Genomic DNA, 13,766 nt, shown 5'->3' on the forward strand with positions numbered 1-13,766 from the left:
TGTATTTAAAACCTGGATCTTGACTAGTGAGAATATGTAATTTGGGACCTTGGTGACTGTGTCTTATGGGTATTGATACTGTGAGAATTGTAGGCTTTTATAAAACTTGCTCTGTTTAAAAATAATAAATTGTGTTTTGTACCAAAATCTCTCCAAAACTCTGGAACTCAGTTTTGGGAAAATCCATAAATCTAAAATAATTGAACAGAGACAGCTGCTGTGGTAAGACTTTTTCCCATTGATCCTAAGCCATTTTGAGGTTAAATGTGACAATCACTTAAGGAAAAGTTTGAGAGCAATCTGCCAGGTTGTGGTAACAAGTGCTTGAGCAATTTTAGAAGAGATTTGTAAAAGCAGTCTTCTTATGAAATTATGTAATGCACTTTTGCAAGAGGTGGAAGATTATTTCATTCACCAGCACATATTTGTGGATTGCTTTGTAAGACTTGGAGCTATTACCAAATCAAAGAAAATGCAGGAGAGAATGTGGAATGTTAATTTGTCATCTGTGTTCTGCTATGGTGGCAGTAAATGGAGATGGAGCACCCAGCCTGTGTGTGGAATATGAGCAAGAGTTTGTCTCACCCCGAAGAAAATGTGTTGGGCTCTTGGATGCCTTGGAGCGCAGTGAGAAGAGCAGTGAAGATGCAGAGGAGGAAACTGATTTGCCAGGAGAGGAAAAGGTAATGGCAAAATAACTTCCTTGTAAGTAAAAATTGCAGGCTCTAAAGCAAAATGATTCTGGCATCAGGAGAAGCAGCTCAACCCTCTTTCGAGAAAAGCTCACTGTAACCAGCACCTGTAACTGCAAGTTCTCATAAGTAAATTGATCAAAGGGTTTCCTTGCCACGTTCAAGTAGATGATCAGCAGGTATGTACTTGTTCTGTGCTCCAAGGCTGCTGACCAGGAGGAGTCTTGGAAGTTAACCATGCTTTCTGAGAGCAAGGAGCTCTCAGAGAAGAGCTTGGTAAAACACAATTTGTTCTGGGTGGAGTCTCTGTCACCACGTGGTATGAGACCAGATATTGAATTCAAAAAAGGGTGGGGGAGAGTTTATGGATTAGAAATTGCACTTCTGGATGAAAATTTTTGATCTGCCCCAGAGAAGGAGTGTTGCTGACTTGTGGAATATTTTATCAGAATCAAAATTCCACTATCACATTAAGATCAACAAAGCTGCTTCTGTGATGTCCATTTTCTTTCCTCTTGGATTGGTATTTTTAATACATCCGTGATTGGGCTGTGTTCTTGCTTTCCCAAAACCTCTGTTTGCAGTTGTTGGAGGGGTGGCTCCCTTACCTGGCTGAAGTATTTTACTGCTGGCTTGCAGACTTGTGCATGGACTTAAGGAATGCCTATTGCAGCATTCTTAAGTACTTCCCTTAGGGGAAGAGTGCCTGAGGTAAAATGCGGAGGTGTAGGAGTATCTGGGGAATATCTAAGTAGGCCCAAGGACATGAATGGAGACATGTACAAAGGGCAGCAAATATTGAACTTGTGTGCAGCCAAGTGAGAAATGGGCTCGATCACCCATTGGGCTGCCATGACAGACACCGAAGCCTTTTCTTTTGAAAGCTTGGCACAATTCCAGGGACTTAGTAGCTCAGCTACAGTATGTTCCTAACACAGCTGCAGTGCTTTTGGCAGAGCTCAGCATTTCCTGGAGTCAGATAAGCTGATGGACCCAATGGCTTGGCAGTCGCTCAGGTCCAATTCCTATTTGCATATTTGGCACTGCTTGTCTGAAGTTTGTGGGGAGCTCTGGGGTCACCCTGTGCTGCTCCAAATTTGGTGGCCTGGTCCCAGCAGTCTGGTGGGTGTAGTCCTGAGACAGGCAGTGGCTCTCAGGCAGCCAGGTTTCATTCTGGGTCCAGCACTGAGCACTGGATTTGGACTGAGGATGGGGTTGGTGTCATTTCCTGTTATCACCATCCAGCATAGTGTCTGTGTTACCATTTTTCCTTTTATCAAAGTTACACTGTACCCTTGTTCTGTAAATCATGGAAGTTTAGCTGCTCTTGTTCGGAAAGAATTTGCTTTGTCACCTCAAAACTTCACAGTACAAGAATTTTTCAATCCATTTAAATGACTTAATAGTTCCCCATAATCAGATTTCCTCGTGAGTTACACCTCTCGTAAACTTGTCTAGGAAGCCTTATTTCTGCTGAATAATGCTTTTCAAGGTGGTGCCTTTACATAGCACAGGACTAAGAACATGGTTTTGATAATTTTTCTGACTTCCTGCATGTATCATAGATATTTGACTTGCTGATTATGTTCCAATTCTTCATTCCCTTATGTACAAGGAGTTTCAGGCAGGAAAGTGAAGGAGAGTATGAGCCACCAGTTACACACAGGTGTGTGTACACTCTCAGGCTGCCCTGGAACAGTCTGCTGTGAGTCCAGCTTTGCTTAGGCAGGCATTTGTACCCTCAAGACCAACTTTATCTTTAATTTCTTCTGGTTTGGTCTCTCTGAGAGAGATTTCAGAAATTTCTACCCTCTAGAAACAGGTATGTGTGCAGGCTCTGTGACAATAATTCAGGTTGGACTTGTTTCACTGTCTTGAATGGTGTCACAAACTGGATTACCAAGTTTTACTGCTGGAAATACCTAAATTAAATGGACAGTAACTTTGAAAAGCATTTTTTTTACCTTACTTTCTTTTTATCTTCACAGGCGCATCGTCTGTCCACACTTTCCCTTCAGTATGAGAAGAGATTAACGGATGAGCAGAAAGGAGGAAGGAAGAAAATAAAGCTAGTCAGCAATACAGTATGTGTTTCCCTGTGTCTGTGCTATCCCTTTGATCTGTAGATTGGTTTAATTTGAACTGGAAATTTCCAGGCAGACAGATGACTGATGACAGAACAAGTATGTTTTTTCTCCAAATTGTAAATATTCATCAGTGCACATCTGAAATCTATTTGTCATGCTCTTTCCCAAATCCAGATGTCCCAGACCAAATCAAGCACAGGTCCACATAGGGCTGGTAGGTGAAAAGAATTTTCTGACACTGATTGCTTTGTGAGCAACTTGATCAGGTGTGGTTGGGTGGTTTCCTTCTTTTTGATTAGAATGGAATAGTTCAGTTGGGAGGGGCCTGCAATGATCAGCAGGTCCAGCTGCTGTGGTAGAGCCTCAGATGGTTTAACTGACTGGTTTTGGGTAAGGGATCACATCCTACCCCTCCTGAGGTGGGTCATGGTTGTGTGTTAGCTCTGCAGCTGTGCATTATGGTTTTGCCCTGTCTCCAAACCCAGTTAACTCATTATGCAGCTATTTGCTTAAGAATCACAATAAATTCAGGAGAATTCCCTGGGTGAGGTGTGTGCCAGTAGTTGTCCAAGGTGCTGTCCTAACCGGATGTTCCCTGTGTCAGTCAGCTAAGCATGTGGCAAACGAAACTTATCCTGAAGCTGAGATACAATACCAGAGAGAAGAGAACAGGTTCATGCAGATTGTTGTGTTTGCAGTTTGTTGCTATCTGATGTCATGATGAGTCAGCTCAGCCTCCAGCTTTGGAGTAAATGTCTTTTTGTTATCCCTTCTCCTAAGAGTAGAATTGTGCAATGGTACTTGGCTTCCTTCTCTAGGAATTTTTCCCTGAAGCTGCCTGTTTTGTCAGTGGGGACGGTGAATAATACATGAATTATGGGGGTGCCTGCCATAATTGCAACCTGTTAGGTGAAAGTATTCATGCTTTAGTGGTGAGCACAGTGGTGCTGCTGGCTGGGCTATTGGACTTGATGATGTTAGAGGTCTTTTCCAACCTCAGTGATTCTGTAATTCCTTTCATTATCCTATGTGCTGCTGGTATTGTAAACATATTGCTCCCACCTGAAATCACGTGAAAGTCACTCCTCAAGTGTTGCTTTTTACTGAGGAGCCTTTCCTGCCTTGCAGCAGGACCGGAGAGCGGAGCCTGCGGAGCCGAAGAAGGCACGGGCCACGTTTTACATCGCCACGGTGAAGGACACCCTGAGCCAGCAGAACTACGAGCTCTTCTCCAAGGCTCTGCAGCAGTACAAGAAGACAGATGACTTCCATGCCATGCTATCCCAAATGAGCTCCCTCTTCATAGAGGATGAAAAAAAGCACGTTTTGCTGCGAGGTACACTCAGAGTATCTGTGTATCCCTGGTATATTTGTGTACGTGGCTTTTGTCTTTTAAACAGACTTGGATACTTCAGAAGCGTTTTAGATGTGAAGTGCAGCTCGATTAAAATGGTTCATCACTTTATATCCCCAGATAACAGAAGACTCTCCTCAGTCTAATTATCATGTGTTAGCTCACATCTTGATTTGAAGAAAATCATATTCCATGGAAGTTTGTGTTATGTTAAACTTAGTCTAAAAGTACAGTGACTTATTCCTGGTAGTTTAGGAGACCAAGAGCGTGGTGTGTGAGTAGGAGAGATGCCTTGGTAAGGGTTCTGTGCTAAAGCAGTAAATAGACAGAATATACAGAGAAATTTTCTGTTTAAATAATTGTGAGTATAAAACAAAGGGTCTGGGCAAACATGGATAGTTACTGCATTAGCTGGTTTCTCAGTGGCTTTTAACAGTGGTACTGACAGGAACTGAATTCCCACCAAGATTTTTTTCTAGTTTAACAGTATTTTCTGTGTGACTTTTCATTTCTCTCACAACTTGTGAACAAATGGACAGATTTCTCTGTGACTCTTTCATCGACTGAAATAATAAAAGCCAAGTTATGCATCTTGTAAATTGCTTCAGGTAAATTCTAAGGTTAAAGAATGGGAAGCTCAGTTTGTTTCCCAATTTTCAACGATCTACATAAATAAGAAAATATTTGATCATCAAATCAAGGTCTAAGTCTAGTTTTGAAAACTGTCAGGCACCTGAAACCTAAAGTTGATTTGATGTTTAGGCTTGGCCAGCATTTTGTGGTAAGTAAGTAACATGAGGTGTAAAGTTAACAGTTAATCGGTTATTTAAAGTATCAGCCTAGCAGTTACTTGGATCTCATGATTTATGAGGCACCTCAAGGCCAGCTTCACTGAGAGGTGAGTTGCTTTGTATTTACAGTGGAAAAAATGACAGTTTTTACTTACTGGTGATATTAATGCTCAGTGTTTGCATGATGGCTGATCTTTGTGTAATTTGTAAGTGTGCTTATTGTATAAATATTAGGTAAAAAGACCTAGATTTTAATTTATTTAGTTGCACCTTTTTATCGAACCTTCAAGTTCTGCTGTTGCAGGTTTTGGTAGCATTTACTGCCTGTTGTGGATTGATTTTTTTTCTTTCTTTCCTTTTTTCCCCCCTTTTCCTTCTCTCTGATGCAAGATTTTTACCAGTTTGTACGACCCCAGCATAAAAAGCAGTTTGATGAAGCATGCTGCAATCTGACTGGAGTGGGCTGTGGCTACAAACCTGAGCACAGCCTCCCACGGGAGGAGAGGGAGATCCTGGCCAAGAGAACGGGTGAGGAGCTTGGTTCAGTTGTATCATTTGAAGGAGAAATGTCCTTTTTCACCCAGTCATAGAGCAGGATGTGTCTGACATGTAGAAATGCAAGGAAATTCCATTTAATCAATACTGAGCTAAGTCTCTGCTCTTCATGATCCTTTTGCCTTCCCTTGAGCTGTGCAGATGCCTGAGCACTGGTTACTGCAGGGTTAATAATGATGTTATTTTGTTTCAAAAGGGGATTTTACTGATGTTTAAATCATTTAGTCTGGGGAATTCAACAACTCTGCGTGTGTGTCGTCTTTGCTGCCCACTTAGTGCCACCAGAATTGTGAATAGAGGGTGATTTGTGTCCTCACAGAGCTTGTGAAATCTGGAGCAGTAAAGTTCTAAAAAAGTGGGGTGTTAGCTCATCATCAGAGAAATAAATCTGTGTGGAATCCCAGACTGGTTTGGGTTGAAAGGGACCTTAAAACTCATCCCAGTCCAGCCCCCTGCCATGGGCAGGGACACCTTCCACTATCCCAGGTTACTCCAAGCCCCCTCCAACCTGGCCTTGGGCACTTCCAGGGATGGAGCAGCCACAGCTTCTCTGGATTGCTCAGGTGCTTTCAGCACAGGATGTCATACTTTGAAATGCACCATTCCGTGTTCATTCTTCCCTAAATTCACTGTTAATGGACTGGTTTGATTTAACAGAAGAAAAACAGAGCCATCAGAAAAGCACATTCTCCAAGGCCTCATGTGCTCAGCTGAACCCTGGGCTCCACCTGAACCAAGGAGGATCCCACTTGGCAACAGGACTGAATAGTGCAGGTACCCTCCATGTTTAATAAAGCCCCAGTCTATTCTGGTTTATTTCATCACTGTAAGTTCTCCTGGGGCAAACCAATGTTCTTTGTGCTCACCTAGCACAGTGGCTCACTCTCTGTGGGTGGGAGTGGTGGTAATTCTGAATTTTCAGCAAGGATTGTGCAAAACAGAACACAAAAGTCAATAAATCAAGGTGTATGTGAAAGAAAGCAACTGAAGCCAGACATTTATACTAGAGACTGAGCTGGGAAAAGTGGGAGTTGAGCACAGGTCTGCTGGGCTTCCTGTTTGCCCAGGGTCCATGAAAGGGAGCCAGTTAAGGAATGTGAGTTTAGATTACATCAATGTGAATTCACGTATGAAGAAGCTGTTTCATTTTGTTCTTGGTGTAATATGTACACTCCCTCTGTGGACAGCCTGCTTTTTCTACAGAAACAGAGAGTATAAACGTAATCTCTGTGTGCATCCCTCTAATCTCACTCTCTCCAGTATTTATCTTCAAACTCATGGGCTTATTTATTATTTAATTATAAGTTTTCCAGAGAACAGCTGGGAATTTTTGTGTTTCTCGCAAGGAAATGAGTAGGATCGTTGGACAGCTTAGAAGTCTTTCTTTAGAGGACAAAGAATACTCAAAGGCTAATCCTCTCCTTAAAAAAACAAGCCAGTTTCCTGGAAGACTTTAAATGCTTTTCAAGTGTGAAGCCATATTGTTTCTTTTGATTTGTTTTTCCATTTTCTTTTGTATTTTAAGAATATTTGAATAAAGCAGAATCTTTAGCAATTATCTTGTCCCAGAACCATTGGAATGGTTTCACAGAAACTTGTTTCTACTAAAAGTAATTGAGCAAAGAATAGGAATAAATGGATATGTTATTTCTGTGGCTCACTCATTAGGAAGAGAATGCTTCTGTGGAAATATGAGAAAGCTCTAGGATATGAAATAAAAGATATTGATTATAAAATTCACACCCAAGTTTTTCCTCCTCCAGCAAATTGAATGAAGCCTATGTTTTGAAACTTAATTCTCTTTATCATCCAATAAAGAACTTTTAAAGGTCCAGATACCAAAAGATATGGCAGGTTAATATAAATCAGTTTCTTATCATATCCTTCATCCATATTTGCATGCCTGTAATATGCAAATCAGACCTTTTTTTCCTCAAACATAACAGCAATCAGAGAGTTACATTGTAAATGAAGTTCACTTGGCATTTAGCAGGATGTTCCAAGCTTCTACCTTTTGCTGACCTCCTACATTGCTCTTGTGCTCTTTTGAGTGTTATTTCAGGTTAGATAGTATATCTAGACATTGTTTTCCTGTTGGGAAACAACCCCCCCCCCTTTGTCTGCTCTTATTGTTAAGGGGTGAGGAATCTGTACCTTGAAATTGCCCATTTCAGGCCAGCAGAGTTGGTTAACCCATCTGTTTAAGATGCTTCTACTCCTTCAGTGGAGCACAAAACCTGATTTATTGCTGACCTCCATGCCCCTTTTGCTCAATCCCTAGTGACCTTCTGACACATTTCTCCATTTTAAATGATCAAGAAACTCCAGAAGATGCTATAAGTGATCTTCAGAATTATTTTGCTCTGTTGCCATTTCCAGGAGCAGGTCTGGCCATGCCAGAGGGAGGTGCATGGGTAGGTGGGGTTGGCTTTACCACTTCGAAGTAGTTCAGGAATTCCCTTCAGATGAGATGAGAAGTGGATACGATGGGGTGACCTGTTTGTCTCTGTTCCTCATCAAGCCCTGCTCATGCATTTTGTCTCTCAGGGCAGAATGCCAGTGCAGCTCCAAGGAAAGAGGCTGAAAAGGCTCCAGGCTCCAGGAGAGAGCATCACCAGGCCCTCAGGACTGCCTATCTCAATGATGTGCAGAGGGCTTTGGACAAAAGCACCTACAGCCAGTTCTACGAGGCTCTGCTGGCTTACAAGAAGACGGATAATTACGATGCCATGGTGTCGGTGATAGCAGCCCTCACCACGGAGAGGCCGCAGGACTTCCATCTCCTACAGAGTAAGGGATTTTTTTTTTAAATCACTTTTATTTATTTGAAAGGAAAGTGTGGGTGCTGTGATCTCATGTGAGGTCTCACCTGGTTTAGCAACCCAGATCAATGGAGCAGCAGGAACAATGTGTTCACTGAATGCCATTCAGAGAGCAAAAAATGTCAAGGTTATAAAGTGTTATCTCTGTTAGAAATTGTCCATTAAAAACATTACACAAGATCTCAGTAATTCCAGTCCTTATCTTCATCCTGGCTAACTTCAATCATGCTTCCATGACTGTTTTTTCTCCTCAACTACTACAATTGCTCTTTAGAAAGGACAATGCTGACTATTGAACTGACTCAATTTTATTCCCATGACCAGTGATTGCTATACTGGTGATAAGTTCTTAGATCACTTCCAGGTCTCAGGATAAACAATCAGACTTTTGATTCACTATTCTTCTACAGAGCTTCACCTGGAAATAGTTATGGAACTATGTCGTAATTTATTTTCTCAGAAGTGCTTTGTTTTGTTTTATTTTCCTTTTATGGGTTTAGTGATGGAAGGATTTAGGGAGCTACAGGTTTTAAAAATTTGAAATTGGCCTTAATTGTTTAAAACAAGAAGAAGAGGAGGCATTATATGCTGGTCCTGATTGCGTCAATGGTGACAACTTGTGTGACATGACACCTCAGTTCCACCTTCTCCCTGTCTCTGGGGTGACTTTGCTGCCGGAAATGATGCATTTGGTGTATCCTGGGGAATGCCGATGGAATTTTGTTTGTTATCTTTAGCATATAACAACAAATATTCCACTGACCTTGAACAGATACCATAGTCTGCAAATTGTGGGAGAATACCCTTTTTCTGGTGCATTGACTAGTTAGGTTAGTCTTGGCAAAGTGGAGAGTGGGAGGGAAATGAGCTGTGTGGCACTGAGTCATAACCTCCCCCTGAGCATTCTTTCAGTCACTGTCTCTACTGAGCAAATGTTTTGACCTCAGACAACTTCGTGGTAGAATTGTCTGTGCTTGGCAGTAAGTCATAATTGGAGTTTTTTAGAATTTCTGTATGTGTGTTGTGAATCCTTGTCAACCAAACAGTAACAAGAAACTTCCTGAGAGTCTTTCTGGATATTGTGTGTATAGCTGATCTGCTTAGATCACTTGTCAGGTGAAGGGCTGGGGCAGGTTTTTTATTCTGAGCTGTAGAGAGTGGAAGAATTTCAAGATAAATTGAGGTTATTTTCAATACTAAATACTCATCTGCCTTCTGGCAAGGAAAACCCTGTAATTATAAAAATCACGAAAACGTCAAGTGTTCCACTAAGCCAAGGATACTCTGAGGAATCTGGCTGATATTATTCAGCTTCCAAAGAATTTCTTGCCTCCAAAGCAAGGACTCTTCCATGGTCAGGCAGTGATTTTCCTATGCATTTGACTGTATTTTCTTTCGGCCAGGGTTTTACATGTTTGTGCGTCCTCACCACAAAGAGCAGTTCAGAGAGCTGTGTAAGGATTTGACTGGAATGGTCTGTGGCGATGGAGAGAAGCAACCGCAACAGTTGGAGCAAAGTGAAGGGAAACCCCAGAGCTTGAAGAGCTGCACAAAAGGGATCAGCCATGTACGAGGTGGGGAATGAACAGCTGTCTGAAGTTTAGAATCTTATTTATAATTATGATGAGTAGTGCACAACAGCCTTAGAATCATAGACTGGCTTGAGTTGGAAGGGACATTAAAGCTCACCTTGTTCCACCCCCTGCCATGGGCAGGGGCACCTTCCTTAGACCAGGTTGCTCCAAGCCCTGTCCAACCTGGCCTTGAACACTTGGCAGCCACAGCTTCTCTGGGCAATCTGTGCCAGGGCCTCCCCACCCTCACAGGGAAGAATTTCCCCCTAATCTCTAATTTAAACATGCTCTCCTTTTAGTTTAAGGCCATTTGCCCTTGTCCTATCACTCCCCACCCCTGTGGAAAATCCCTCTCCTGGGCTAGGGCCTCCCTGGACCTGAGACCTGTCAAGGAGAATCAAAGCCATTGGTTATCTCTAAATTGGGTTAAAAAAAACCCAACTCAAACAGGAGTAAGATAAAAGGTAACATGAGATAGGGAAGTGGAAGGAAACAAGGAAGAAATAGTTATCCTTCTGCCATGTTTAAGCTGCGAAGTGTGTTAAGGGGGAAGGCAGAATTTTTCCAGCTAAGTGGGGTGGGAGTGGACATGGATCAGGGTCCACTCTGTAGGAAGAATTTCAATAGAACTATTTCAATATAAAGGGCCTCTTTCAGTAATATTGAAATTTTTAGTATCTATCAGAAACCTCTATTGCCAAGCAGTGTGACATAAAAAGTAGTTCTTCAAATTTGTTTTTCTTCTTACGCAATGACAACAGAGTGAATTTACTGCTGGCTGTCTCTTGCAGAGTCTGTGTGTTGTGTTCTGCATGATGCAGGTTTATACACTGGTTTTCTCTTTTTCTCTCCAGATGCAGCCCCTTCTAAGGGTGGGGCACCAGAGAAAATTCAGAGTAAGATTTCCTCCTTCTGCTTTAGCCAGAAAAGTGAACTTGAGTTGCCAAAGACTGAAGTGTCCAAAGAAATCAGTAACATGAGAGCACCCACAGACTGTGGAGTTGTGCCCATCTTTCCCCTAGAGATGGAACCAGAGTGTGGTAGGTACATGGGAGGTTTGGGATGTAATTTTCTAATACTGGGGAATAAAGATAAGTTACAGAAATGAGACCAAGACTGATGGTGTATGAAACCACAGGTCCATGCCTGTATTTGCTCAGGTGCAGTGTCCTTAGTGTGGTTTGCTGAGTTGAATCTGTACTTTCGGTGCCTTGCATGTGCTCTCAAAGTGCTTCATTGTCTTCGTCACAATGCTGTAATAGTTTCCTGAGAACTTAGGGATTTTTTTCTTGACAACTTCCTTGTAAAGGAAGGATGTAACCCGAGTTCCTACTGGGATCTGAAGCACCAAGAGACTGTGAGGTCACTTGAAAGAAATGATGTGGCAGGGCACTGTTGAGGTAGTTCATTACACTCATGGTCATTGTTTTCTGGGCTGCACTGGAAGTGTGGATACATGAGGATTTCGCAGGTGATTACAGGAATTTAGTAATTTCCTCCCTCTCTTTCTCTCTTCCCCTGTCCCCACCTTCCCCTCTGTTTTAGGAAGATTCCACTGCTCTAACTGCAAATCTGAGGATGATGTGCCTTTTAAGTGCCCATTATGCGACTTCACTTGCTGCAAAACATGCTGGGAGCAGTTCTTAAAGGTTCTCCTGTTCATTGGTTTGGTTTTTTCCAAAACTGCCGGGGAGTTCTGTGCTTTTCAGGAGAATGATGTGAACAAGCCTGGAATCAGAATTCTTCTGTTTCCAGAAAGAACACCCAAATGCTGATGGAAGATTTACCACTTGTTCCATTATTTCCCATGGTTTGCAATGTGGTTGGAGGCAGATCTCTATCCTAATCTGGGGTTTTTACACCTTTGCATCTTTCTGAGCTGCCTCCATGTGTTTTCTGGTCTAAAATTACAAAGGCAGCAAGCCATGGAGTCAACTTGAAAAACTGTGTTGTTTTTTTAATATTGTAATCTTTATTTTAAATTTTTTTCTTGCTTAGTTTCATAAATTTTCCCCCTCAAAATCCTACTGTAAAGCTCTGTCATGAGAATGAGGCAAATAAGGAACAGGCTGCCCAGGGAAATGGTTGAGTCACCATTCCTGGAGGGATTTAAGATGTGTAGATGTGGCATTTAAGGACGTGGTTGAGAGGTGGACTTGGCAGTACTGGGTCAACCTTTGGACTCTGTGACATTTAGGGTCTTTCCCAACAAAATGATTCTGTGAATCTGTGATTCCGAATTCCTGCTCAAAGATCTCCTGTGTCATCCTGTCTGTTGGTTTTCCCAGCTGAGTAAATTGGTGGTTGAAATTCTTTAGGTAAGAGGATGTAGCTGGTCCCAGGGTGCCTGGGTTTGGGAGCATCTTACCCAACATTTAATTCAGCAGCCAGGTGTTAAAAGACTTTCAAAACCAGATTAATGCAAGAGCTGAGGGGTTTCTAAACATTCATATGTGATGAGAAGGCCACTGATCAATTGAGTTCAGGAATATCCAAAAACAGTAGAGAAGGAAAAGAAGCTTCTTCAACTTGTCAGTCTATGAGCAAGTACAAAATAATCAGTTATTCCAAGTTCCAGAGAAAGGTCTTTTTCTCAGGAAGAAGACACTGAATTGTCAGCTAAGCATAGAAAACATTGTACTGACATCCAAATAAAATATACAGCCAAGACAGACTTGGTCTGAGAGGAATACAGAATAAGCATAGGATCAAGGTGGTTTGGGTTGGAAGGGACCTTAAAGCTCATCTCATCCCAAACCCCCTGCCATGGGCAGGGACACCTTCCACAACCCCAGGTTGCTCCAAGCCCCGTCCAACCTGGCCTTGAACACTTCCAGGGATGGGGCAGCCACAGCTTCTCTGGGCACCCTGTGCCAGGGCCCCACCACTCTCACAGGGAAGAATTCCTTCCCAATATCCCATCTAAACCTGCTCTCCTTTATCTTAAGGCTACTCCCCCTTGTTCTGTCACTCCAAGCCCTTGTCCAAAGCCCCTCTCCATCTCTCTCAGAGTCCCTTTAGGCACTGGAAGGGGCTCTGAGGTCTCCCCAGAGCCTTCTCTCCTCCAGGCTGAACATGCTCAGCTCTTTCAGCCTGGCTCCAGAGCACAGCTGCTCCAGCCCTATGATTAACTCCGTAGCCTCCTCTGGATTCATTCCATAATGTCCAGACTGATGTCTCAGACACATCCCTTAGAGGGAATTCGGAATAGCTGTTCAACTAAATTGTCTTCTTCTCAGTCTGCTGTCATATTTCTTTAAAAATGTTAAAATCCAAAAGTATGGGATTATAAGGAACATACGTAAGAAAGTACAAGAAAGTCAAAGAAGGCATCTCATGTTTGCTGCAGATGGGACAGTCACATTTACTGCTGAATATGTAATTATTCCTTTTGTTCCAAAGTGTGAAGGGGATGAACATCTAACAGGCAGCATCCTCCACTGCAGAAAGGGCTCCAACAAAAGTCATGACAAGAATTTTACACATATGTGTTCATAATCTTTGTCACTTGAGACTTGAGTTGATTTAGGACAGAGTGAGGTCCCTGGGGAGTTTTTTTGGTTAGACAAGCATTTTAGCATCCCACAGCATGGTTATGTTATCTCAGCTAATGAATGCTGACCTTATAAAGGGGGAAAAACTCTCTCCTTTTGCCAGTAAGATGGAACTTGTTTCATCAGTTTAAGAGTCCATAAAATTAGAACTGTTGTATATTGAGCAATTGTACTGCCCTTTTCTGGTTTTTGTCTTGAAATTGGTCATTTTGCAGTCTGGATTTCTTCTTAATCCTCAAGTTAGTATGTGTCTTCATAGCTCACAGATAATGAACTTGCTCAGCCTAATTTTTTTATTAATCACTCCTTTATCTGATTGTACATTTCTCAGACCAGA

The 13,766-nt window shown here is 42.2% G+C and overlaps 1 protein-coding gene across 5 annotated transcripts in view; it reads left to right on the forward strand.

Annotated features, from left to right (window-relative positions):
• RTEL1 (regulator of telomere elongation helicase 1) overlaps positions 1-13,766 on the forward strand; it is a 45,815-nt gene that overhangs the window by 27,585 nt on the left and 4,464 nt on the right. For 2 of the 5 annotated variants that reach the window (XM_039563408.1, XM_020583933.2), the window contains exons 27-35: positions 529-683; positions 2,681-2,776; positions 3,908-4,115; positions 5,315-5,452; positions 6,137-6,253; positions 8,027-8,269; positions 9,705-9,875; positions 10,730-10,915; positions 11,421-11,524. In XM_039563408.1, coding sequence (XP_039419342.1) covers positions 529-683; positions 2,681-2,776; positions 3,908-4,115; positions 5,315-5,452; positions 6,137-6,253; positions 8,027-8,269; positions 9,705-9,875; positions 10,730-10,915; positions 11,421-11,524 — 1,418 coding nt within the window. The remainder of the gene's footprint in view (positions 1-528; positions 684-2,680; positions 2,777-3,907; positions 4,116-5,314; positions 5,453-6,136; positions 6,254-8,026; positions 8,270-9,704; positions 9,876-10,729; positions 10,916-11,420; positions 11,525-13,766) is intronic. The other 3 variants (XM_039563410.1, XM_039563411.1, XM_039563412.1) reach the window with 3 other exon arrangements.

Source organism: Corvus cornix, chromosome 20 (genome assembly GCF_000738735.6).
Source record: "Corvus cornix cornix isolate S_Up_H32 chromosome 20, ASM73873v5, whole genome shotgun sequence".
NCBI classification, from domain to species: Eukaryota; Metazoa; Chordata; class Aves; order Passeriformes; family Corvidae; genus Corvus; species Corvus cornix.